The sequence below is a fragment of the Felis catus genome, chromosome C2 (assembly GCF_018350175.1).
Source record: "Felis catus isolate Fca126 chromosome C2, F.catus_Fca126_mat1.0, whole genome shotgun sequence".
Taxonomy (NCBI): domain Eukaryota; kingdom Metazoa; phylum Chordata; class Mammalia; order Carnivora; family Felidae; genus Felis; species Felis catus.
The window spans coordinates 82173791-82201060 of NC_058376.1; the positions used below are offsets into that span (position 1 = coordinate 82173791).

Sequence of the window (27270 nt, forward strand, 5' to 3'; positions counted from 1 at the left end):
ATGACACCAGCAAAACCCTCTGTTAGTGGCTCTGTTCCGAAAGATTAGGTAAGGTTAATACCAACCCACTGGGAAGCCAGACTGTCACTCCGAGGGCCATCCCTTTTACCTCAAAGGCTTTCTGCAAAAGTAGGGAGCAGAGAGCCTGGCCCTCATGGTCACAGAAGAGACAAATTTTACACCCAAAGTCCTTCACCTGGACAGGGCAGCTGTGAGGAGTGAGCCATCAAAGTCTGTGTCAGGCTCTGGACTCAAAGTCCACAGGTACTTCTGATAGTCCAAGGTAACTGTAATGAGTGCCTTCTAGGTGCCAGGCACTGTGCTAGGTCCTTTACATATGTACTATTTTTTAAAAACTTATATAAACATTAAAAAATATGGTATTTTGAGAGACAGCGAGCATGTGCGTGAGTGGTGGAGGGGAAGAGAAAGACTCCCGAGCAGGCTCTGTACAGTCAGGGCAGAGCCCAACATGGGGCTCGATCCCACAAACCATGAGATCATGACCTGAGCAAGAATGAAGAATTAACCAACTGAGCCACCTAGGCGCCCCCACATGTGTACTATTTCTAATCTTCCACAACCCTCTGGGTAAAAAACCCAGAGCCCCAAGAGTTAAATTAACTTGCCCCAAGTTACTCTGTGGTGAGTGGCAAATGGTAGTGTGGGATTCAAACTCAGGTCCATGTGGCAAGTTCTGCTCAGCTGAGCCACCGACAGTTGTGCCTTCCCTAGAGGTAACTCGTCTATCACCTGCTCCCTACTCACCTACCCTGCCAGGAACCCGGTCTTCTGGCTGACCCAGCAGCTGTTCTCTGATCCTGGCAAGGGGTTCTCTCTCCATCCAAGCACTAATGGCACAAGACTCGCCTGTCTCATTTGTCACTTTTGTTGAAAACTTACTACCAGGATTATGGTAACTGGAGAGACACCCAAAGGACCTCTAAGTTCAAAGTGCCAATTCATCTAAAGCAATCCAGTGACACGTGTGGGGCCCAATTCACAGCACTGGCTCAGAAGCTCCAAGTCACTCAGCTAAGGACACACAGGAGGTACACTTGCTCAAGTGTACGCACTGCTGGTCAAGCGGGTTGCAGAGAGATGTCCCTCGCTCTGCTCGAGCCCCATCTCGTGCCACTTCTTATCCTCTACAACCCTCTCAGCTGCCCATCGGCCTGTGAAGTTCTCCGCAAGAACAATTCTGTACAGTGCTGGGAACAGAACGGGCGACAGATGTTACATAAACTCAAAGTTCTTTCACATTCAGACACTGTGAGGTAGAAAGATCAACCACAAAGATATTTTCTATTTCCTAAGAGAAGACATTTCTGTGTTCTACTTCTGTAACTTTGTGATCTGGAATCAAGGAGTCCTGAAAAACGGCTCAACAGTTTGAAGCCGTGGACCTTGCTGAGAAGGCCCAGAAAACCAACTCCTGGGGCAGAGCTTGGCTGAGGCTGAGAAGGGACACAGGTGATGCCAGTTCAATAAAGCTGCTGGACCACATTCAGGAGACCCCTGGAGAAGTCCCCTGGGATAAAAACCAACTCTCAAAGAAGGAACACAAGTTTTCCTCTGGGCTACCAAGCCACCCAGCAGGCATCTGCCTAAGAACAGGGTGGGAGAAGGGAGTCCAGGCCTAGAAGCAGACACACAGTCTGTGCAAGCTCAGGATAAGCTCAGAGGACAAATCTGGCGGGACAGGAATTTAGGTATGACTTGGGGAGTGGAGAAGCTGGTAATCTGGACTCCACCTTCAGGTTACAGAGGTCCAGGAAAGTGTTTAAACAAGAGGGTAACAAGACACTGGGGTCTGGAGTGAGCACCCAGACAGCAGCATGGAGCAAGGACAGAAGGTCTGCAGCAGCCTCTGTGAGTGACAGTTTGGAGGGGAGGGGAGGGGAAGAAATACAGAGGAGGAAAAAAAAAGATGCCTACCCGATCTCTGGGGGAAAGGGCTGTTGTGGGGTTTCTGCTCTGGGTGACTGGACAGGCCACCTGGAGATAGGCAGTAGGCAAGGAAGGACAGGCTGAGAAAGTTACTGAGCACACCTGGGACGGGCCCGTGGGGCACCCAGACGGACGCTGGGGCATGACTGCTAGCAGCTCTTCCAGTCTGTTCTCTTCTACAGTTCTAGACAGGCACTCAGAGTTTGAGCCCAGGGCCTTTGGAATGAAGACCAATCTTCCTAGTCTCCACTGCAGTTCCCACTGCCTCTGTATCCTCTGCTAAATCCAGAATGCTCCCTGGGGCTGGGGCTCCACATGGCCTTAACCAGGGTTCCAAACTGAAGAGGCAGCGGGAGGACCTGAGGACACTGCATTTCCCAAACAGTATCTATAAATAGGGAAATACAAATCTAAACCACTACATAAACATTACCCGGGAACTTCCTCGGTAGAGACGGCAAAGTTGATCAAACGCTTGGATTTGCTGTGGGTCCAGAACAGGTTCTGAGGCTGCCTGTAAATTAGAAAAGATAAGGTAAACAAAACCCATGGGCGGCCTGTGCACGTGGCCAATGCTGAAACAGAATACGGTCTTCCTTTGTGCTTTTCAGAGGAAACCCACGCCACCAGCAAACAGATTTTACTGAACATTGATTAGAATTGGGCGCATCTTTTCCTCCTCAACATTTTTACTATCTTTGGGGGGGAAACATACTAAGAGCTCAGAGAGAATGGAAGCAAGAGTACCCTTGAAATCACTCATGCCAGCCTAGGGTGGAACTATGTTACCGCTTCAGCCCCTATCTGGGTGAAAAGGATCTCGTTTTCAGTCTAGAGAGTAGCTGTCAGTGAGGAGGCTCCCACCTCATGCGCTTCTGGAATCCCACAGTTGTGGCCCCAAAGTAACACTTAGTTCTTGTGATGCTGTCAGTGGTGTGGGGATGGCTGAGGACAAGGTGGCTCAGTGGAAATCCTGGGAGGGGCGGTATGATCCAAAACTGCCCGAAAGAGAACAGTGGACCCATGGAGGCTCTGTTTTTCATTCTGTTCCATGTCTCTGAGTCTGCCAGACACATGGAGAGATCATTCTCTAATGAGAATGTTTAAACTTGCCTTGACACTTTTTATTTATTTTTAAAGGGGTGCCTGGGTGGCTCAGTTGGTTAAGCAACCGACTTTGGTTCAGGTCATGATCTCATGGTTTGTGGGTTCGAGCCCCCACATAGGGCTCTGTGCTGACAGCTCAGAGCCTGGAGCTGCTTCAGGTTCAGTGTCTCCATCTCTCTCTGCGCTTTGCCTGCTTGTGCTCTTTCTCTCTCTCAAAAATAAACAGAAAAAAAAAATGAGAGAAAGCGTACCTTCAAGTGGGGGAGAGGTAGAGAGAGAGGGAGAGAAACAATCCCAAGCAGGCTTAGCACCGAGCGCAGAGCCTGGCACGGGCTCAATCTCATGACAGTCAGATTATGACCTGAGTCGATATCAATAGTTGGATGCTCTTGTAGGAAAAATATCGTATTTTTGGAGATAAAGTGTGTGGAGTGTTACACTTCTGACAAACACTAGGTAAAATACGCAGGGGAGATCCAAGCTAAAGACGATCTGTAAGTCTAAGAAAGACTATACACCTAGCTCCAACAAAGCAAAACAAGAAAAAAATATAATTATCTTTGAGACACTTAACAACGAAAAACATGGTTTTGCCACCTGGTTTCCTGAATCCCTTTAGTATTACTGGCATAAACTGGGGAGCAGGGTGGGTTAAGGACAAGGGTGATACATGCCTTTTATTAGCCATTCAAAACCTCAGCTGTGGGCTTGCCACTGCCACAGTCCATATGACAAGGGACCAGCCACCCCCATTTCACCTGTGCTTATTCCCTGGTTACTCTGTAATAAGGTTTAACTAGGAAGGCCCACCCAGAAACAAGTCAGCAGTAGACTGAGGAGGGTGTTGGGAGGTGGGGGTGATGGTGAGGGGCAAGGCAAGTTAATTAAAAAGAAGATTTAAATGTCAAGTTTGCATATGATCAAGCGGCAAGAGCCAGAAAAGGTCTCCCCTTATAGAAGTATTTTTATAAAACAGTCCTTTGCCTTGAAGGGATATTGTAAGAAAAAAATCTCATGAAATGTACTATTGTACTTGCTACAAAAGTGTGGATGGTACAGGCCACTTACAGCGATCCACTGAAAAACGTCCCATCAGACTCTGCACTGAGAAGAGCTGTACTGGACCCAGACTTGCTAATAATTGTATTTTCTTTTCTGCTTTTATCACTAGGGAACGCAGGGCTAAAGAGTCAGCTGCATAGACTAGCAACTGCTGAGGACTTGGTGGCACACATTTATGTATGCAATTACAACCCAGTTTTACATTATTCTTCAATCATATAGTTTTTTTTTTTAAATCTAATTTCCTCATTTATTTACTTCATTTATGGATGTATTTTGGAACCAACTCAAATCATTGAGGCCGGAAAGTGAAGGCCGGGTCAAGTCATAAGTAGAAAATGCCACTGCTAAAAACAGAATCATGCTTTCACCACCCCCGCTGCCCCCCAGGAAATACTATGTGGCAGAAGAGTCTATTCCCGGCACAGAATAAATGGCTCCAGCCTCTGGGAATTTGCTCACCGAGGCAGAAAGTGCAAAAGTCAAAAATGACGGTCCAGCTCATGTTTTATGAGCCAGTACCTCTCAGATTTTAAGGTGCATAATAATCACTGAGAGGTCTGGTTAGCAGGTTTGGGGTGGGGTCTGAGATTCTGGATTTCTAGCATATCTCCTCCCCCCCCCCCCCCCCCCCCGCCCCCGAAGTGCTGAGACTGCTAGCTAGTCTACCTAGTGTCAGTCTGCACTTCCGGGCCCAGGTGCTAATCTGTACTGCAAGAACAGTTCAGGGCAGCCAGAGACGTCCCGTCCTGAGTCCTGTGGTAACAGGAGGCTCTCGGGATACGAGTATTTTGCCCCCCATTGATTCACCTGTACCAAATCAATGACTCAATTAGCATTTCTTTTTTTCTAATGCACTCAGACTAGGGATGTTGGTTTTCAACACTTACTAGGTTCACACGCACCTTACCAACCTTGGATATAATAAGAAAATTATTTAATAAGGATGTTCCTGCCACATGCTTTATTTTGAATCTTATGGAACTGCAAACCCTACACCTATTTTACTAAGTAAGTGCTCACACCTGTGTAAACTGAGGAAGAGAAGGCTAGGAGACTTGCCTAATATGAATAAAAATTTCAGAACCAATTAAGGGTCCATAAACAGGGCCTTTACCTTATTAACCCTAGTTCTCCCCTTGTCTGAGGAAATCCTCAGCGTCCTAGAGCCTGGAAAGCAAGTGCTTTTTGGTGAATGTACTGACTTCTTCCCAGCCCGCTGTTGTGGACCTAAGCTGCGGCCTCCAGCCCTGCTATCCCTCCTGCACACTGGCTCCCCCCACAGCCATTTCTCTGTTCTCATGGAGTGTTTGCGCAGCCTTTCGTCCACGGGAAGTCTTGGGAAACCAAGGACCGGTTTTCCCTCTGACATCTGGGAATGCCTTAACCTCCTTTATTCTACATTAAGTCCTAGTTCAGGTTCTTTTGAGAACGGGGGTGGGGGGGGAAGGGGCAGAGAATCCCGAGCGGGCACTGCTCTGGTAGGTTAGCTCAATGCAGAGGGTCACCTGAGCTGAAACCAAGAGTCCACATGCTTAACTGACTCAGCCACCCAGGCACCCCAGTCCTATTTTAGCCTTAGAACTCCAAATGGTGAAACACTTCAATAAAATAACCATGATTTTGAAAACAAAAACAAAACTCTAGTTCTCCTTTGCTAGGAGAACACATAAACACACACATACACAGACTCAGAATTTCCAACAATATGACATGCCCAGATCAGTGTGCAGTGGTGGCTTGTCAGGGTCTTACTCCTCCTCGAGGCCCTTAAACTCCTTGGAAATACCAAAAGAAGGAGTTTCCAACAATGGCATCTTTCAGAAACTGAAAAATGCAGTTGTTCCACGGGTGTGAAATAACTGAGGATTACAGGTCCTATCTTACACTGCAAGCCATCATCCTGGACAACCAGAGACTGAACTAAGGAGTGACTGCTGGGGCTTCCCTGGAACCCCCTGGAAGCAAAGTCACTGCAGGTTGGAGACGCCCTGTTCTTGCCTGGGCCATAACGCTGTCACTGCGATAAAGTGAAGGCAAGTCATTTGAGGCAAAATGGGAGAACTGGTTGTAGACGTGCCCGGGACCTAGTAGACGTTCACCTGATTTAAAGGCCTTCCTAGAATAAGACAGTACTTTTAAAAAGGAAGCATTCAGGAAATGACTAGTCAATCACTGAGGCAAGCATTTCTGTACTCTTTTTCCTGGTGCAGGCTTGAAGAGTGGGATAGGGAGACGATGAGAGGAGGGACAGGGCCTCTGGGATGGCAGCTTGTGCGCTGAAGACCCGTTTAGCTGGTTTGTGCCCTGCCTATGCAGGCTCCTGCCCTATCACCTCCAGGCCTCGTGAGCAGAAGACCCAGTTCTACGGTTTAACAAGTATCTCTGGAGTCCCTGCTATTATCAGGCCTGAGGCACAAAGATGAACAAGAAGAGCCTAACGTCCCAGCATCTGTGGGGCATGAAAACCCCGCAAAAAGGTTTCACCTTCTCCAGTGCTGATAAAATAATATATGGTTGTTATTGTGCCTCAGCAGCCTCTCAAGCTCTGCTTATTAGCCAGGGCAGGCCTCGTTTGCAACATGCTCTCACATCGTCTACATAAACCAACAGGACGTCCCTGCTATTGCAACATTTTGGGGCCCAGATTACACCCTTGCACATGAGACATGGAAGCGTCAGGTCGGCACGCTCTCCGGAATGCCTCCTCCGTGCGCCTCAGTCGTGTCGACCGATAAGCTTCCGCGTGAACCCTGCAGAACCGCTGTGTCACATTCACGGTGGTGTGATTCTGTTAGACCGTGAGCTACCTGAACACCGGCGCGGTGTCTTGGTCACTCTTCTGTCCCCCATGCTCCATATCCAGCAAACGCTCAAGAAACCGCTGCCGAACAACCACATACTCTGGTCTATTTGGAACTGTCCATTTTAGGTGTCTGAACCCACAGTCGCTTGGCTCTCCTGGTCCAATGTGAAATCACTGGCCCTTGTCTTCCTGTTTCAGGAACTCGGGACCTGTAAAGATTTTTTGTGATTTCTGGCATATCTGCCCTATATCTCAGAGAAGACGTCAATTTCATTTTATCTAATTCGCTTTCGGAGCAAGGATTATTTTTAAAATATCAAAAATATAGGTATCAACCCTTTTAAGAGGTAGGAAAATTTACCAAGCAAGTGGGGACTTGTAGTTAAAAGCCTCTTTCTGGTGTTGCCTTAGTACTTCCGAGGGCAGACCTTCCACTTGGTGTGACTGTGGCCTGTGGGGGGGAGACCGGGCCTGCTCCCCATGTGTGGCTGGTGGTTAAGAGCCTACACACTGAAGCCATCTGCCTAAGCCCAAACCTGACATCGCCAGCCACCAGACTACACTCGTAGACAAGTTACCTGTTCTGCGCTGGTTGGTTTTTTCGTTTTTCTTTTGTAATGTGGGATAAGCTAATAGCTGTGCCACAGAAGGTGGCTGGGATTGGGAAGTGATGCATACAGCACTTGGGAAATGCCCAGGGAGCTGTAAGTTCTCATTTGGGGTTATTTATTGGACGAGGCACACAAGGGCCCTGCATGTACCACCACACCCAGAGTCAGTCTAACACGGGACTCTGGTCGTGCACACCTCCTCCTAATGTGGCCAATGAAAGGGAAAGAAAGCAGACATAGAGCGCAGTGCAGTCCAAAGTGGCAAAGGTGGCAAAGGAAGGGGTGTCAGAGAGAGGGAGTGGGGGGAAAGCTTTACAAAAAGGAGAGCTCCCCAAGGACGGGGCCTCTGTCTTCTCCTGCTTACAGGCACCCGCACTGGATTTGGCATGTGTGAAATAATTGCCTGCGGGTGAGATGCAGGAAGGGACGGGAAGGGCAAGCAAGCATTTCTCTTGGTCACATGCTCACAGGAGCTTTCTCAAGCCCTCTGCGGTGCAGCAGGAACACAGGCACGGACTCTGGCAGACCTGGGCTCCATCAGGATTCTGCAACAACTAGCCGAGGGCCTCTGGCCAACTTATTTAGCTTTTCTCAGTCTCTGTCATTATCTGTAAACTCTACATTGCAGAACTGTTGTGAGGACCGGAGGTAACATGTGGGCCTGGTGCCTATTTGATGTTCAATAAACGGCAGTGATTACTGCAACTGTGTCATCTATACTCCCAGGAGAAGAGCCTGGGGGAAAGAACAATGGGCTGGGACTCAGGAGCCCTGGGCTCTAATTCTGTCACAGCCCCTTACATAACTTGGGCAGGTCATGGCACTCCCCCGGGTCTATATTCTGATCAAGAGGCAAGGTCACCAGGGGCCACTCTCTACCACCAGGGAGAGATTACCATGAGATAATAAGCATTTAGGGCACAAAGGTTTCAAGTAAGTAAGTAAGTAACATTTACTGAAATTACTCATGGCAAAGGAGGAGTTAAGATGGTGGAGAAACACGGGGACCCTGGGCTTTCCTTGTCCTTCAAACAGAGCTGTTTTGAGGTCAGACCACTTGAACACCCAGGAAACTGATCTGCAGAGTGGCAGAAGGATCTCTACGGTTGGAGGGAGACAGGTGGCAGGTGCACGGTGTGTGGATACGAATGGGGGAGAAAAAACAGTGTTGCCGCAGAGCGGAGGGAACTCTTCCGTGGAGAGACAAAAGGGAAAGAAAAAAGAAAAGGGTTGAGAAAGTGCAGCATTGGATTCACACAAGAGGAAAACCTCTGTGGACCACAGACTGGGCAGCGAGAAGTACTGAGTGTCCCGGATCTTTTTTGCAAACAGCGTTTGGAGCTCAAAATCCAAGGTTTTGGAAGTGCGTGACTTTTTCCAGAATGGAGCCTTGGCATGTGCTCCTGGGCAGGAGGGAGCTGGCCTAGACAGCATAGCATAGGGTGGTGTAGAGATCTCTGGGGCACACTGGGAAAGAACATTCCCCTTCCTAGAGTACTTTTGGAAGAGGGTTTTTTGCCTCCCCTAGGATAAAAGACCCTGTAGGTGCCAGCCAAAGGCCTTTCATCAGTAGGGTGGAGAGCCTCTACTCTGGAGGATGGGGGAGGATCCATGTGGTGCCGGCTCCTTTAAGCCTGGGTTTTGAATCCCAGCCACACGTCAAAGAAAAAACACAGGAGATCTGTGGCACAGGGCAAGCTAAGTGCCCTTGCTACTCTGTGAGGGGGGCCTGACAGCAGGGGTTGAGATCCTTGGTCGGTCCAGGATGAGAGACTGCGGTGGTGCCATTTTCCCCCAATACCAACATGGTGGGACCTCAGAGAACACCACAGTGGCCCCAGTGAAGGTGGGACCTACTTACACCAAACACCCTCCCCCCAACCCGTGCCTGACAACTGTTCATTTACTAGGGCAAGAAGGACTCTGAGCCAGCGCAGGGGACCTCTCCTCCAAAGACCAGCATGGGCAGCATTCCCTATGCCCTAAGTGCACTGAAAATCGTGCCTCAAAATGACACTGACAGTTCTTTTTTCTTTTGTTCTTCCTTCTTCTTTTCTTTTGGAATCAAGCTCAGAGTTTCTTGTTTGTTTTTTTCAATTCCTTTTCTTTTTTTTTTTTTTTTTTTTTTTGATCAGGCTTTTTTTCCTTTTTCTTTCTTTCTTTCTTTCTTTCTTTTTTTGTTTCTTGTCTTTGTCTTTGGAATCAGCCTTACGGTTTTTGATTCTGTTTTGTTTTTGTTTTTGTTCTCTTCCCTTTTCTCCTTTTTTGGGATCTGGCTCCCCTGCTTTTTTCCAGGATTATTTTAACAAACAAATCAAAGCACACTTAGGAAAAGGTCCAAACACTCCTCATGGCAAGCAAGGAGGAGGTCTGCAGAGGACTGAGCAGTGGCAAAGGGCAGCCAAAACCCAACAGCAGAGTGCACACAGCATACACCAGAAACAATTCCTGAAGTGCCAGGCAGGCCCTGGACAGTGTACAACCCCTTTTTGATACAGCAATACGCTCAGGTGCAGGAAACATGCAAGCTTTTAAAACACACACAAGATAGAAACTTAGTCAAAATGACAAGACGGAGGAATTTCCCCCCAAAAGAAAGGTCAAGAAGAAATCACAGCCAGGGACGTGCTCAAAACAGATGTAAGCAATATATCTGAACAAGGATTTAGAACAACAGTCGTGAGACAAGCGGCTAGGTTTGAAAACAGCATAAAAGACACCAGAGAGACCCTTGCTGCAGAGACGAAAGGCCTAAGAACTAGTCAGGATGAAACAAAAAATGCTATAACTGAGATGCAAAATAAACTGGATACAGTGAGAATGAGGAGGAAGCAGAGGAGAAAATAGGTCAAACAGAAGATAAAATTATGGAAAATAATAAAGCTGAAAAAAAGAGCGAAGAGAAATAACTAGAGCACGAGGAGAGACTTAGAGCAACTAAGTGATTCCATGAAATGAAACAGTATCTGTTATCAAAGGAGTCCTGAAGAAGAGCAAGTAAAAGGGGCAGAAGTTTTATTTTTGAACAAATCATAGCAGAGAACTTCCCTAATCTGGAGAAGGAAATTGGGCACAGAGACCCCCCTCAAAATCAACAAAAACAGGTCAGCACCAATGACATATCATAGCAAAACACAAAGATAAAGAGAGAATTCTGAAAGCAGCTAGGGACAGAAGGTCCTGAACCTACATGGGTAGACACGTAAGGTCAGCAGCACACCTGTCCACTGAAACTTGGCAGGCCAGGAAGAGTGGCAGGAAATATTCAATGTGCTGAATGGGGAAAAATATGCAGCCAAGACTTCTTATCCAGCAAGGCTGTCATTCGGAACAGGAGAGATAAAGAGTTTCCCAGACAAAACGAAAGGAGTTCGTGACAACTAAACCAGACCTGCAAGTAATTTTAAGGGGGACTCTGAGTGGAGGAAAAAAAAAAAAAAAAAGAAGACCAAAGCAGCAAAGACTACAAAGGACCAGAGGACATCACCAGAAACACCAACTCCAACACAATGGCACTAAATTCATATCTTTCAGTCATGGAAATGGACTAAGTGCTTCAATCAAAAGACATAGGGTATCAGAATAAAACAAAAACAAAAACCCCAAGATCCATCTAGATGCTGCCGACAAGAGACTCATTTTAGACCTAAAAACACCTGCAGATTCAAAGTGAAGGGATGGAGAGCCATCTATCATGCCAAAGGACAGCAAAAGAGAGACGGAGTAACTATACTTATATCGGACAACTAGATTTGAAAATAAAGACTGCAACAAGAGATGAAGAAGGGCGTAACATCATAATTAAGCGGTCTATCCATCAAGAAGATCTAACAATTGTAAATATCTATGCCAACTTAGGAGCACCCAAATATATAAATCAATTAGTAACAAACATAAAGAAACTTACTGATAATAATATGATAACAGGAGACTTTAATACCCCACTTATAGCAATGGACAGATCATCTAAGCAGAAAAACCAACAAGGAATCTAGGCTTTGAATGACACACTGGACCAGATGGACTTAACAGATACATTTAGAATATTTCATTCTAAAGCAGCAGAATACACATTCTTCTTGAAATTACTCGTGGCTTTTACTGCACAATTATATGCAAACTAGGGCAACCAACTACAGGCATTAGAGACACTGTCACAAAGACCCAAGATAGCCTTGAAGAGGAATAACAGATTTAGTCTAAGAAGCTGTACAGAGAATGTGATTTGCCAAATCACTGTCATGCACAAAATCAAAGTGGGAGCAAGCAGATTTGAATTCGATCCCAGTATGGCAAATCTATAAACACAAAGCACCCTTCCCAGTGTTCCCAGACCATCTAACCCCCCAGCAGAGGACTGATTATGAGTGATTTTCCAATTGGAAGAGAAGGAAAAACACATTTGATGCTATCTGCCAGAGCACATTTCTTTCTTCCCATGTAATATAGTGACAAAAGCTGAAAATTAAACTGCAGCTAAACATGAGAGGGATAAACGGCGACAGCCCTGGAAATGACCTTGTAACACTCAGTGTTAAAGTACATCTGGTGGAAAATGAGGTCCCGATGATGGAGGAAAGCCCTGGGCAGAAGGACACTGGGCTAAGATAGTGTGCCAGCACATGTCAGAGGCTCAATGACTCACATGGGGTAGAAATGAGAGCTGTTAATTACCTCAGCTGGAAGGAAGGAAAACAACCTAAGACTTTCAGGAATCCACAGACTTAACTAGAGCATCAAGCTTCACTATAGGAAAGCCGCCATGATCCACTGTCGCCCTGAAGGCTGGATTCCTAGGAATGGGGATAACATAATACTAGGGATCCTGGATACAAAGGCTTTCAAATCACACATGAAGCCAGGGCAGTCACAGAATCTCTACAATAATTAAGGTCATGAAATCAAAACCCCAACATTTCTTCTCCTAAGCATCTTCCCACACTAGCACACAATCAGGCCAAACCTAGTTTACCAGAGATGTGGGATGCTGGATATGATTCTGGAACAAATTATTTGTCTTTCCTGCATTCCAGGAAACTTCTGGCATTTTTGTAACGTGCTGGTAGGGGTGGAGCTGGAGGTGGAGTAGGACGAGTGGAATGAGAATCGTATTTTCTCCCTTCTCTCCCTCCCTGCCTGCTATTGGCCTCGCTTTTAAATCTTTCTGTTACAGGCTTCAGTCAGACTTTTGCTACAACCTAAGCTGTTTCAAACTAGAGGTCCTTAATATTTTGCCTGCAATGAAACCCTGGCCTCAGAGATACGTATGAGTGAAGCCACATTTCCTTTCTCCCTGCAAACAGGAAAGGAAACACCCTTAAAATTCCCATCCCCAGCACAGATTGCTCCAGACAGAACCCTCACCTCTCACTCATCTTTATTTCCTAAGGTCACAACACTCTCAATAGGTCACAATTAATAATGAACTAGGTAACGAAAATAATAAAATAAGCACGTGTGTTGCTGAGCTGAATGGAGAGAGGAGGGAAACACCTGGCAGAATCTCTCTTAAGGAGATTTCACTTAGAGTAGTAACCATAGCTTGCTCTAGAATGAGCAGCTCTCGGGCAGAGAGTGCATCAGGTGGGAGACGGAAATTATGAATATCTGACTAGAAAATACCCATAAGAACCCAAAACCTTTAATACTACAATTAAAGAGAAACAACACAGGGGCGCCTGGGTGGCTCATTTGGTTGAGTACCCAACTCTTGATTTTGGCTCAAGTCACAATCCCAAGGTCATGGATTAAGCCCTGTTTTAGGCTCTGTACTGAGCATGGAGGCTGCTTAGGATTCTCGCTCTCACACCCTCTGCCCCTCTCCTACTGGCATGCTGGATCTCTACAATAAAAAAAAAAATAATAAAACAATAAAAAAAAAAGAAACAACATAGTGACTTCTCAGCAGTAGGAAAAAATGCTGGATTGAGTCAGCTAGGATACGAAAGGAGTAACAATAACCACTACTACAGCAGCTAAGTTATGGAGCAATCACTACTGTCTGCCACTGTTCCAAATACTGTGCATGTATTATCTCATTTAATCACCACAAAAACCCTATGAGGCCAGTACTTTACCCTTATTTTACAGTTAAAGCAAATAAGGTCCTGGGGTGCAGCGCTGTGCCTGAGGTCACTGTGGTTGGTGGTGGAACTCACACCTGAATTTGGGCAGTCCAATTCCAGAAGTTTCTTTCATTTGCCTTGCTCTTGGCATCAGTCTGGAAGAGGTCAGACAGTCCCTTTCAAGGGACACAAAAGGTGGTGTCAGGAGCAGAGCAGGACCAACTGGGGACCAATATGCCTATCCCATGCTCTTAAAACACTGATGGCCTCTGACCTCTTTGGGATTTTTCATGATTCTGCTTTCTAGTTAAGGAAACTGGGCCTACAAAGTCTTAATAAAAGAACCAGGAGGGAGAGCAGCTGATGCAATGAGCTACAATGATTAGTGTCACGCTTAAAAATACATTTTGGAGAGGTAAGCTGCAGAAGACCAGTGAAAGCTGACAATATTAAGAACTAAGCGAAGTTTTTAGAACAAACAATCCTAAAATTTGTATGGAACCAGAAAAGATCCCCCACCCCCAGAGCAATCTTTAAAAAGGAGAACAAAACTGGAGGCATCACAATCCCAGATTTTTTGTAGTATATCTACAAAGTTGTAGTAATCAAAACAATATGGTATTGGCACAAAAACAGATACAGGGATCAGTAAAACAGAATAGAGAGCCAAGAAATAAACCCATGATTATATGGTCCGTTAATCTCTGACAAAGGAGGCAGGAATATGCAGTGGGAAAAATACACTCTCTTCAAGAAATTGTGTTTACAAAACTGGACAGCAACATGCAAAAGGAAGAAACTGGACCACTTTCTTACACCATACACGACAACAAAATCAAAATGGATGGAAGACCTAAATGTGAGCCTGAAACCATAAAATTCCTAGAAGAAAGGACAGACAGTAATTTCTCTGACATTGACCATAGCAACGTTTTTCTAGATAGGTCTTCTCAGGGAAGGGAAACAAACAAAAAGCTATTGGGACTACATCAAATAATTTCCTTCTGCACAGCAAAGGAAATAATCAACAAAACTAAAACACAACTTACAGAGTGGGAGAAGACTCTGCAAATGACATATCTGATAAAGGGTTAGTATCCAAAATACATAAAGAATTTATACAACACAAAACCCCAAATAATTAAAAAATGGACAGAAGACATGAACAAATATTTTTCCAAAGAAGACATCCAGAGAGTCAACAGACATGAAAAGATGCTTAACATCACTCCTCATCAGGGAAATGCAAATCAAAACCACAATGAGAGATCACCTCACACCTGTTAGAATTGCTGAAGTAAACAACTTATGAAACAAATATTGGTGAGGATGTGAAGAAAAGGGAACCCTTGAGCACTGCTGGTGGGAATGCAAACTGGTGCAGCCACTGTGGAAAAAAGTATGGAGGTTCCTCAAAATATTAAAAATAGAATTACCATATGATCCACTGCTGGGTATTTACCCAAAGAATATAAAAACACTAATTGAAAAAGATATATGCACCCCTATGTTTACCACAGTATTATTTACAATAGCCAAATTATGGAAGCAACCCAAGTGCCCACTGACAGATGAATGGATAAAGACATGGTGTGTATATATAACAGAATAATATCCAGCCATAAAAAAAGAATGAAATCTTGCCATTTGCAACACTGATGGATCGAGTGGGTACAGTGCTAAGTGAAGTAAGTCAGAGAAAGTCAAATAACATCTGATTTCACTCATATATGAAATTTAAGAAACAAAACAAATGGACAAAGAAAAAGAGAGACAAACCAAAAAACAGACTCTTAACTATAGAGAGCAAACTGATGGTTACCAGAGGGGAAGTGGTTGGGGAGTGGGGGGGTGAAATAGGTGAGGGGATTAAGAGTACACTTATCACGATGAATGCTGAGTAATGTATAGAATTGTTCACTTGAAACTAATACAACACTGTATGTTAATTATACCGGAATTAAAAAAAACAATCTAAATTCTTCATTGACAGATCTCAGACACAACACACAGTGAGAAGGCAGTTTTGTACACACACTAGGTGCTCATGAATATTTTCTGCCATTACAGAAGAAATTCTGAACTTGGCTCTGACACTAACTAGTTGTGTTGATATCCCTGATGTTAGAATATCTCGTTTATAAAACAGAGAAAATATCTGCATAGCCTACCTCATGAGGCTCTTGTAGGGATCAAAGTGGGGAGGGGGAAATGGAGAAAATACATTTCCTGTCATCCCTTTAGTCTCTGGCCTTACTCTAGCTGCTTTCATGTTTAATGCATACATTAGCCCAATGAGGTAGACCTTACTGTCTCTAATTTACATGTGAGGAAACTGAGGTTCAGACATGTCAAAAATTACAGCTTGTAAGGCACATGTTAAATTACCTCCTGATGACCTATAACCCACTATACACATGTTGGTGACAAATGTAAGATGCTATGTATGTATGAGGTGTTAGGGACTTCCCATGGACCATCTCAGCTGCTCGGTGTGCCGGGAGTGCATTTACCTGAATACCCATCAGGATCCTTGGTGGAATGACTCATAACACTAGCACCATGTCATGCTGCATCATTAAATAAAGGAACGTGATAAGTTTTGTTCGGCTTGTCTATCCTTTTTGCTTCCTCACAAAAATTATTGTCCCCACTTGGGTATAAAGTCTCCGATACCTGAACATTCTACCTGTTCATGCTTGCCTACTCCTTGCCTAATGTGCTTTAAAAGGCAACAACCTGGGGAAATCTGCCGTGGCAAAAACTGAAAATCTCATTATACCTAAAAAAATGGACTTTTAAAAAGTTTTAGACAACTGAAGAATGTAGTTTTAAACTTTAAATAACTAGTATCACTCCTGGGTCAAATTCATTAAAATCTGTCAATTATCTTGACAGGGATTATTATAATTATTACAAAAGTTTGGTCATCTTAGTTTAAATGCCTCACGGGCATGGGAAACTCAGAGGCATGGGAAACTCAAATTCCCAAACACATTAAAGAAGAACTGCTTGGGTGTTGCTGCCCCCGGTGTGATGCAGCATTATAAGCAGAAATAAAAAAAGGCAATACTGGGAAATAAAATGGTTGACAACTGGGCTAGGACCCCCACCTCCTTCCTTCCTGAGAGAACTGTCCTGTGCAAACTCAGGTTCTTGCTTCATGGTGTACTGTGGTCTTTCCTTTTTGTCAGCAGAGGAAGATCTAAAAAAAAGTCCAGTAAGGGCTTTATTGTTGCTTAGTTAATTTCATTTCACCATTGGCTGCAAATATATTGAAGGTGGTGTCAGGATTCTCTTGTCTGGAGAGCTTAGTATCTGAATATTGGCAAGTTTTCAGACATCTCTCAGAAGCTGAGTCCCCAGCTTTCTGAAATGCAGAAGATTTCTCTCTGTTTTATTGCCTGTCAAATGTTTTTGGCTTATCCATCCTGTGTTTATTCTTTAAAAAAATTTGCATATATATGCATATTTTTATCTCTTCTTTCTTACAGAAAAGGTAGCATAGTATACTACTCTTTTGTGTTTTGCTTTTTTTTAACAATATACCTTGAAAATAATTTTATGTTACAGAGATGTTATTTCCTTTTTTTTTTTTTTTTACAGTTGTATATAGTACTTCATTGTGTATATGGGCCACGATTTATTTATTTGATCTCCTATATTTGGATATTTACCTACTTTCCGGTATGTGGCAATAAAAAAATTGATAATTTTTTTATGATAAATAAAAAATTAAAAATTAAAAAAAATTAAAAAATTAAAAAATAAAAAAAGTCTAGTAAGATTTATTTTTATGGTAACTAGAGTTAAAAGAAAGATTCTTAGTGGAGTGGAATTTTTTTCTTTTTTTTTTTAATATGAAATTTATTGTCAAATTGGTTTCCATACAACACCCAGTGCTCATCCCAACAGGTGCCCTCCTCAATGCCCATCACCCATCCTCTCCTCCCTCCCACCCCCCATCAACCCTCAGTTTGTTCTCAGTTTTTAAGAGTCTCTTATGGTTTGCCTCCCTCCCTCTCTTTTTTTTCTTCCCCCCTCCCCCATGGTCTTCTGTTAAGTTTCTCAGGATCCACATAAGAGTGAAAACATTTGGTATCTGTCTTTCTCTATATGACTTATTTCACTTAGCATAATGCTCTCCAGTTCCATCCACATTGCTACAAAAGGTCATATTTCATTTGGAGTGGCATTTTTCTAATGCTAATCAGAAATCCTCCTTTGTCTTATCATTGACCTTTTTTAAAAAAAAATAGAAACAGGGAAATCATTCACTTCATATATGTAATTAAGGCCTGCTACCCTTTGATTATCTAACTGACTATTGCCTACTTAAGAAGAAAGTTGAACAATTATCTTGATGGATGTCACTGTGGGATAGCAATTATGACAAAGAGCTCTTCTGAGGGCAGGGTCCTTAATGATTTTCTATCACAGCCATGATTGCTGGAACATTTTCAGTTCTAGTATTCCTGCCCATCTTAACTAGATAGACCTAAAAAATGATTACCTAACAAGAGGAATATAGAATCATATGGAAAAGCACATTTAACCCTGAAATTAGCAAAACCCAATAAAAGTTCACAATGTAATTACAAATCAAAAAAAAAAAAAAAAAAAAAAGAGCACTGATGCCCTGTGGTTGTACTCTACCTAGTTTAGATGTCAATTCACTGGTGAAAAGAGAGAAAAACTTTTGGACCATTTCTCTCTGTAGAACTTGGTTGTTGGGAGGAAAAGGGCAGGAAGTGAAGTGATAATATGGAAACTGAGTGAAATTAATAAATTATTGTTTACTGTACCTTAAAAATCTCCCCCCAAACTGCAGAGATTTCCAAATCTTGCCATTATAAAGTAATGGTGCTGAACTAGCCTAGCTCTCCCATAATAATATAAAACCAGCCAAAATACATATACCTGTTGTTTTCTAACTTTGGACAAAAGGCGGAAAAGGACTATAATCCTTGACAGAAGAGAAACATTCAAAGTGAGTCCCATGATTTCCTTGGAATTGTATCTGGAGACACTTTCTGGATTGTGGCACAGGGAGGGAGAACCTAAGCAGACCATGGAAGTCTTGCTGAGCTGAGGAAATAGGAGTTTGGGGATAGGAATTAGGTAAATTTGAAGAGGAGGAAGCTGAGTTGAAATTGAGCTGAGCTAAAAATCTATATAGGAGTCCTCTGAAGTTTATGGCCTGATACTCAACTGCACATATATGGGCAAGACTCCAGAAGCCTTGCAGAGAACAGGTGCTAGAGAGCTATGAGTTAAATGGAGATTCTAGAGGTTGCAAAGTCCTAGAAGATATGAAAATACTAACCAGGCAGAGTGCAAGGACCTTGAAAAACACTCTGGGTATCCAATGAGACCATCAAGATGCAGGGGTATTCTAGACCTGCCTGAACACAACTCAGAAGTCTCTAAAGGAAGACAACAAAATCCAGATGCTCAACAACACTGTATTCACAATGCCAACCACACAATCAAAAGTTTCTAGATACGTGTAGTAGGAAAACATGATTTATAACCAGGAAAGCAATTGATAAAAACAGACTCAGAGAGGACAGAGGTACTGAATTAGCAAACAAGGAATTTAAAATATCTGTTTTATAGGGGTGCCTGGGTGGCTCAGTTGATTAAGTGTCTGACTTTTGATTTTTGGCTCAGGTCATGTTGTCACAGAGATTGAGCCCTGCATCGGGCTCCACGTTAGGCATGAAGCCTGCTTGAGATTCTCTCTCTTTTCCTCTCTCTCTGCCCCTTCCCTGTTCATACTCTCTCTTGCTTTCTCTCTCTCTCTCTCAAAAAAAAAAAAAAAAAAAAAAGCAAGACCCAATTATATACTGTTTTCAAGAGATGCACTTTAATACAAAAACAAAAATAAATAGCTAAAGGATGGAAAAAAGATATATAATCAAAACATGAATCACATGAAAGCTTGAATGGCTTATGTATAGAGAATAGATTTTGATACAAGGAGTATTACTAGAGGTAAGGAAGAACTAAAGACAGACAAATCAACAGTCATAGTTGGAGATTTTTAACATTCTCAGTCAGTAGTTAATAAGATAACTAGATAAAAAAAATCAATAAGCATACAGAAGATCTGAGTAATACTAACAACTGCCTTCACTTAACATTTACAGGAATTATACCCAACAACTGCATATTACAGTTTGTTTCAAGTGCACAAATAATGTTCAGTTAGGTAGAATGTATGCTTGCCCATAAAAAAGTCTCAGTGACTTTCCAAAGAATTATATCATACAGGGCATGCTCTCTGACCGCAACAGAATTAAAATAGAAATTCTTAACAAGATATCCAAAGACGCCTCAAATATTAGAAATTAAGTAACCAATAAGTGAGAGAAATAAATCACAAAGTAAATTAGAAAATACTTCAAGGTGAGTTCTAATGAAAATACAACATTAGCAAAATTTGTTGGATGGAACTAAAGTAGTGCTTACACAGAAATTTACAGCTTAAAAATTTCATATTGGGTAACAAGAAAGGCTTAATATTAATGACCTAAGTCTCCACCTTAGGAGGCTAGAAAAAAAAAGTTAAACCATAAGTGAAGGAAGACAAAATAATAAAATGGAAATTGTAGAAAGGACAAGTGTAATATGTAATATGAAAAACTGAGCGGATGATCTAGACAGCAGATTTGATAATGCAGAAGAGAAGATCTGTGAATTTGAAGACAACAGAAACTATTCAATTTAAGCAGACAAAAAATAAGGTAAAAATAATGAAAAAAGTGTCAGTGATCTGTGGAACATTACACTAACATACATGTAATTACAGGTTGAGAAAGAGAGATCTTGGGGCAGAAAATATATTCAAAGAAATAGCAGCCAACTGTTTTCCAAATCTGATGAAAATCATAAACATACAGATCCAATATATTTAATGAACACCAAGAAAGAACACAAAACCACACCTAGTCATACCACTGATGAAAACAAAAGATAAAGCAAAAAATACAAAAGATACAAAAGATGGGGGAAAAGATGCATTATAAACACACAAGGTGTTATTGGTTGGCTTCCCTGGAAAAAAGACTCTGAAGTGGAGATCTGTGTGCCAGAACTTACTGGTGGGTAAGTTCTTACTCACTTGGAATGGAAACCTACGGAGAAGTAAAGGAAGCAGAACTAGGCATAGGGAGAAGTTCTATTGCGATGCGATTACCACAGAGGCCCTCAGGTGATCCCAAGGAGAGCTCTGGAGCTAAGATGGCCTTGAAGAACTGTCCTGCATTAATTAATTAAGGGGGTTCTGCCCTTTCTAAGTCTTCAATGACTAGTCATCAGATGCTGGCTGCTCTCAGGCAGAGAGGCTGTCATTGTTGGCAAAGTAGATCTCTTTAGCTGAGGACAATTCCTAGAGAAGGAAGAGCTGATAGCTATCAGTTGCTAAAACTCCCAGCAGCAAAGGGAAGGAGAACTTCTCATTCTCCTGAAAGATGGGAAAAGAAGGTGTCATTGCAACCAAAAGAAGATAACAGTAAGAATTACCACCAATGACTTATTAGAAACAATGCAAATCATGAGACAGTGGAACAGCATTTTAACATGAGCTGAAAGAAAAAAATATATAATGTGATCATCATGGACATTTTTCAAGTAACAATCAATAAAAACTTCTTGAGGAGAAAAGTCCTTACAGATCCCTTTGTGGGATGAACTTGCACTTTGGCTCAGGAGATTCTTGGTCCTGTAGTGCCTGTCCAGGACTCCTAGGCCTGTGAGTAAACTGTGCCAGACATTTACTCCCAGCACACAGGCCTCTGCACATGCTCTTCTAAGTTTCATGGCAATCACTGTAGTCCTTACCAAATATTTCTGACACGACAGTGTAAATTGTAAGGAATCACTATCCTGAGTACATATAAAACATTTTCCCTGGGAATCAAGGTGAATGTGAGGGGCAAAAACTGAGGCAATGCAAATGTGGGTTTCATTCACTGTAATGTTACAGGAATGCTGTGAAGATTTTCCAATTTCAATAAAATGTCTGTTTTAGGTATTGGAGATTTCACAAAGTTTCATTCAAGATTCCTCCACCCCAAATACGTTAAGCTATTACTGAATTCTACTCAGATATATTTTCATTATTTTTTTGACACCTTCAACTGTTCATTTTTGTCCTTTTCTGCTGTGTGCATATTGAAAGCTGCCTTAAAGCAGCAGAGGAGCCAGGTGAGGTGTAACATTTACGAAAAACAACAAATCACAAGTTAGAAACTTAGTCCAGACACCAAACCTGTAATAGAAGGAAGTGCACGCCAAGTGCCAAATGAAGAACGGGCAACGACTGCTGCAAGAATTCAGAGTAGGAGGGGATCGGTTCAAAGCCATTTAATTCATGACTCTGAAATGCAAGTGGCCTGAGACTTCCTAGTCTACGCACTCCACCACTATGCCAGGTGCTTAGTTCATATCTTGACCTCTCTCTTCAAACCTCCAACATTTCTCACCGCCCCCCCCCCCCCACATTCTCAATTATTTCCACAGATTTCTATTCTCTCAGTGAACTAGAAAACAAGGATGAAGAGAACCTCCGAGAGTGTTCACCACCACACCCACCAGGCTGCGTGCCCATGCACAGTGGTCCCATTATTCCTGGGACACATCAGGAATTCTCCTGCTTCAAGACCTCTGCATTTGCGGTTCCTTCTGCTTGGAATGCTCTTTCCTCTCATGTTCACATCGACTGTAACTTCACAGTTTTTAGACAGAAAATATGACCTATCAACATTCCATGACCACTCTGTATAAAACAGCAATATCCTTTTTATCTCCCTCATCATGCTTTTCTTCCACAGCCTTATCAAAATCTGAGATACCTTCATATCTTCATATCATATCATATCATATCATATCATATCATATCATATCATATCTTCATTTGTTTAATATCTACCCCCTGCCACCAGAATGGGAGCTCTGTGAAGGCAGAGACTGGTCTTGTTTCTTACAGGATCCCTGGCACTTAGACCCATGCTTGCTACATAGTAAGTGCCTGATACATATTTTTTGGTTTTTTGTTTTGCTTTTGTAGAGAGAGAGGGAGAGAGCTGGAGCATGAGTGGGAGCAGGGGAGAGGGGCAGAGGGGGAGAGAGAAAGAATCTTAAGCAGGCTCCATGCTCAGCAGAGAGCCCGACACAGGGCTCGATCCCACAACCCTGGGATCATGACCTAAGCTGAAATGAAGAGTCGGGTGATCAACTGATTGGGCACCCCCAGTACATATTTTTTGAATGAATGAAGCAGAACTTGAACTGGAGGCTAAAAACAAAGTATTACCTAAGAGGGGAGAGAAGGAAGGACACACCAGATTATGAAAAGGCAAGGAAGAGTAGATATATGGACATGGTATTGGTTATGTTTAGGAAACCATGAGAAATTTCCTTTGATTAAAGAAGAAAGAAAAGAAGATTAAGATACGTGGGCTGGTGTTGCATCAAAAGCTGACACTGTCAATCTAAACCAATTTAGACTTAACTTTGTTAGCGATGGGGCACCACTGAAGTTTTCCAAGCATTAGAAGAGGTGGAGAATGAACTGGAGCCCCAGAAGACAGAGACTGTGGGGTCGATGAAGACTTTTGGAACAGTGGAGGTACACACTGACTGGGGATGAAGACACTGTGGAGGTAACTGGGAAGCATAGAAAGCTTCTGGGAGCTCAGTGAATGCAGACAGAGGGCACTGTAACTGGAGAATTTCTTCCTTCCAAGGAATGCAAAGACATTTCTGTATAATTTTATTTTATATTGCTATGAAGTTGCCAGAGACAGACATGGACTGTCCCATTTAGTGCCATATAAACTGAGTCAATAAATGAAAAAGTGATGTGACTTAAGCCTATAGAGAGGAGTCTCTCCTTTTAAAAATATGCTGTATCTGAAATAATATCTACCATTAGTAGATATTTCACTGCAAAACAGGGAGCTACGGCTTATTTATGGCACAGGGGAAGAGCCAATGTAAATTGCAACTAGAATGCCCCTAGAATAAGTGCAGAAAACAACAAAACACAAAAGACCCAGGGCAGTCGCTTTTGATAGAACAGACTGTAGTAAGGACCAGCTTACATTTCATCTGCATCTTTTCCTTTCCTTCTACTTTAACCAATGATTTCTCACTGTTTCTTGAACATACTCAACCCGTGTTCTGATATTACATGAAAGGAGTATAAGCTCTCAGGAATGGCACATTCATTGATTCGGAACAGCAGTCCAGACAGAAAGCTATATTCTATGGTAACAGTCTATCAGACACTCAAGAACAACACATACATTAGAGCAGCTCAAACTCTGCAAAGCTCTGCTGTCTGGATTCTATGACCTTTACAAATGGATGATCATTCAGCACAGTGCAATTAAGAATGGCCTACTGAGTTGTTTTAATGCAAAATAATAGGCTGTTAGTTGCTCTGTCAAATATACTGAAGAGAAAAAAAGACACCTGCCACGTATTGTAGGAAATTCCTAAAAGCTTCATCTGGAAACACTGTTGGAAGGGAAAGGCCCATTTGTAACTCGATCAATACTCTTAACTTCAGTAGGGTCCAAAAGTCCAAGGAGATGGTGGACATGATGACATCATTTCTTTTGATAAGGGAGTTCACTTCCATACACTGAGAGGGTACCAAGATGGAGTAAAGAACCACCACTGGCCCTGACACAGTCTCAAATACAATCCCATTGGGAGAAAAGAAACTCTTATGATCTGACTCCATTCAGTGAAAACAATCTTGTCAACTGTTGATGATGGAGTGTCATATTAGAAGCAGAAAAATCACACCCATTAACTCTTAATTAACATAGCATGGTGACTAATAAATAATACTATCTAGGTCTCTACCCTTGGCTTTGTTTTATACAAATATTTTATCAGTGACACGGAATGAAAACACGTGATCCCCAAAGGGATAAACTGAAACAATAAGAGTCTTGCACTTGGCTCTACAAACCAACAGGAGTTACATAGGATGGGATCAGTACCATGTGTGAACAGATTCAGGAGTTTGCGATAAATATAATGGCTGCTAAAAAAGCTAATATGCTTCTGGTTTCATTCATAGAGCCTAGAATGAGGAAAGTGATGATCTCATTCTGCTCTAAATTGACCTCCTGAAGCACCTTGGTGATGGCTGGAGATGAGGTATGACGGTAGAGGTGAGTAAGGAACAGAACTATGAATGTTCTGCCTTGACAGGAGAAGACTAGGGGCTGGGGAGTCATGATTTCAATTACATAAAGCACTGGGATGGTTGCTATCTAAAAAAGGACTTAGACATCTTTTTGATGGCTTCTAGAGGCAGGGCCAGGATCAAAGGGTAGCAAGGTGTCACCCAGAATAAGGAAGAACTTTCAAAGATGGAACGTCCTGCCTTAGGACGTGGTTTTCTTTTCTTTCTTCTTTTTTTTTTCAAGTTTGTTTGTTTGTTTATTTGGAGCAGAGGAGGAGCAGAGAGAGAGAGGGAGAGAGAGAACCCAAGCAGGCTCCATCCTGGCAGAGCCAGACATGGGGCTCATTCTTATAAGCGGCATGATCATGACCTGAGCCGCAATCAAGAGTCTAATGCTTAACTGACTGAGCCACCCAGGTGGCCCAGGAGGTGGTTTTCAATCAGATGCAGGACACTGCTTGTTAGAAATGGATGAGGAAAGAGATCAACTCCTACTAGCATGACAGTATGAGATACTCTGATGACCTTTTCAGCACTGACGCTAGCTAGCTACACCTGTCTGTCTGTCTATCTATCTATCCATCTACCCATCCATCCATCCCAAATCAACCATTTATAGACCTTGGAAATTGTCCTAAGGGCAAATAGCAAATGAAGAAATAACTCCTTCAAAAAAAAAAAAATCTATGTAAATTCAGTAAGAAAGTGGAGTGTGTGGTTTCTGAACCAAGACCTCTCCCTCCTCCCACCTCAGCTTAATGAGGTAGAGACTCTACTGCAGAGTGTTGCAGCCAAGAACACCGGCTCCTTCTCTCCCAAGCTCCTAGCTGGACGGCTTTGGACTTTAGCACTTCTCATCCTGCCTTTAACTACATGCTGCTGAGGCCAATTAGGCAAGCATAGTCAAGGAGTGTTGGGGCTCCATTTTCCCACCCACACTCCACTCACAGAATACAGGCTTTATCCTGGGTGCTGTCCACTGAAAATACTGGCTCTCTGATCAGCCCTGTTCCAGTCTGTGAAGCAGTGGTTCCATGACAGGAAAGGCAAGCCAAGCAGACCTCAGGCTTTTCCCCCTTGCAACAAGAATATAAATCCCACAGTGGGCTTGCCATTCAGAGAGAATCTTGCCATTGTACCTACTTCCAGAAAGAGTCCTGGTTCACAGATTATTCCTTGGGGAAGAAGCACGCAGTACAACAGGTCCTAAACTCTTCTCAAAGGAACTGACTTGGCTCTCAACTGTGTGGAGAAGTTCAAACCTAAGTGTATCATAAGAACAGTGGAGGGTGTGGTGAAAGGCAACTGGGAGGAGATTCATGGATTTAATGTAGACACAACCTAGACTAGACGAGCTACTCCGTAGAAGAGAACTGACAGAAATGATAGCTGGGAGGAGCCCTAACAAGGTCAAAACAAGTATCAAAAACACACCTCAGAAACTATTCCTTTTCAAAGGAGTCACAATTTCACTGGATGACTGTGTAGAGCAATTTTTGCAGCCAGGACATTGTTGAAAACAACAGAGCAATCAGTGGAGTTTAATGGCTGGGTGTGGTCAAGGAAAAAGAGAAAGAGAGCCCTACCAATACCACTGCCATCCCCCCAGCGACTTTGGGTAAACCCAAGGCCATACCTCCTAAGGAGCAATATGAGAGGCTTAACACTTGGGGATGAGCAGAGGCACAGACTTCACTAAAATAACCTAGCCAGTCACTAAAAGTAATAGTTTGGGCTGCAGCAGTCTGGAGTGGAGTGGATCAAATAAGAATAATTCCGGGGCGCCTGGGTGGCGCAGTCGGTTAAGCGTCCGACTTCAGCCAGGTCACGATCTCACGGTCCGGGAGTTTGATCGAGCCCCGCGTCGGGCTCTGGGCTGATGGCTCAGAGCCTGGAGCCTGTTTCCGATTCTGTGTCTCCCTCTCTCTCTGCCCCTCCCCCGTTCATGCTCTGTCTCTCTCTGTCCCAAAAATAAATAAACGTTGAAAAAAAATTTTTTTAATAAAAAAAAAAAAAAAGAATAATTCCACGAGTGGGAGAATCAATGCAGAGTTTCTAACCAGAAATTACAGTTTCTAACCAGAAATTACAAGGCATGTAAAGAAATAGGAAAGTACGATCACATACTAGGGGAAAAAAGGCAAACAAACACAACCTGCCTGAGAGAGTAGCCAGATGTTACATTTAACAGAAAGACTTCAAACCAACCATTATAAATATACTTCCAGAACCAAAGGAAAGCATGATTTTAAAAGTAAAGTATGATGCCAATGTTGCACCAAATACTGAGTGCCAATAAAGAAACAAACTACAAAAAAGGATCAAATGAAACTTCTGGAGCTGAAAAATAACTAAAATAAATTCAGGAGAGGGGCTCAACAGTAGATCTGAACTGGCAGAAGAAATAATTAATGAACTTGAAGATAAATCAAGAGAGTGTATGCAAGGGGCACCTGGGTG

General features: G+C 42.9%; 1 protein-coding gene and 1 long non-coding RNA gene across 15 annotated transcripts in view; one reads left to right on the forward strand and one right to left on the reverse strand.

Annotated features, from left to right (window-relative positions):
- VPS8 (VPS8 subunit of CORVET complex) overlaps positions 1-27270 on the reverse strand; it is a 252516-nt gene that overhangs the window by 1186 nt on the left and 224060 nt on the right. For 3 of the 14 annotated variants that reach the window (XM_045037178.1, XM_045037177.1, XM_045037179.1), the window contains 3 exons: positions 13697-13777; positions 2384-2464; positions 1077-2166 (listed from right to left, as the gene is read on the reverse strand). In XM_045037178.1, the coding sequence (XP_044893113.1) occupies positions 1762-2166; positions 2384-2464; positions 13697-13777 (567 nt within the window). In that variant the 3' untranslated portion in view covers positions 1077-1761. Of the gene's footprint in view, positions 1-1076; positions 2167-2383; positions 2465-7015; positions 7135-13696; positions 13778-16776; positions 16807-27270 lie in introns of those variants that run through there. The other 11 variants (XM_011286041.3, XM_011286040.3, XR_006585191.1 and 8 more) reach the window with 10 other exon arrangements.
- Positions 3327-8238, forward strand: LOC123379999. Its single transcript, XR_006585196.1, has 2 exons — positions 3327-4296; positions 6333-8238. It is a non-coding gene; the product is annotated as an uncharacterized LOC123379999 (long non-coding RNA).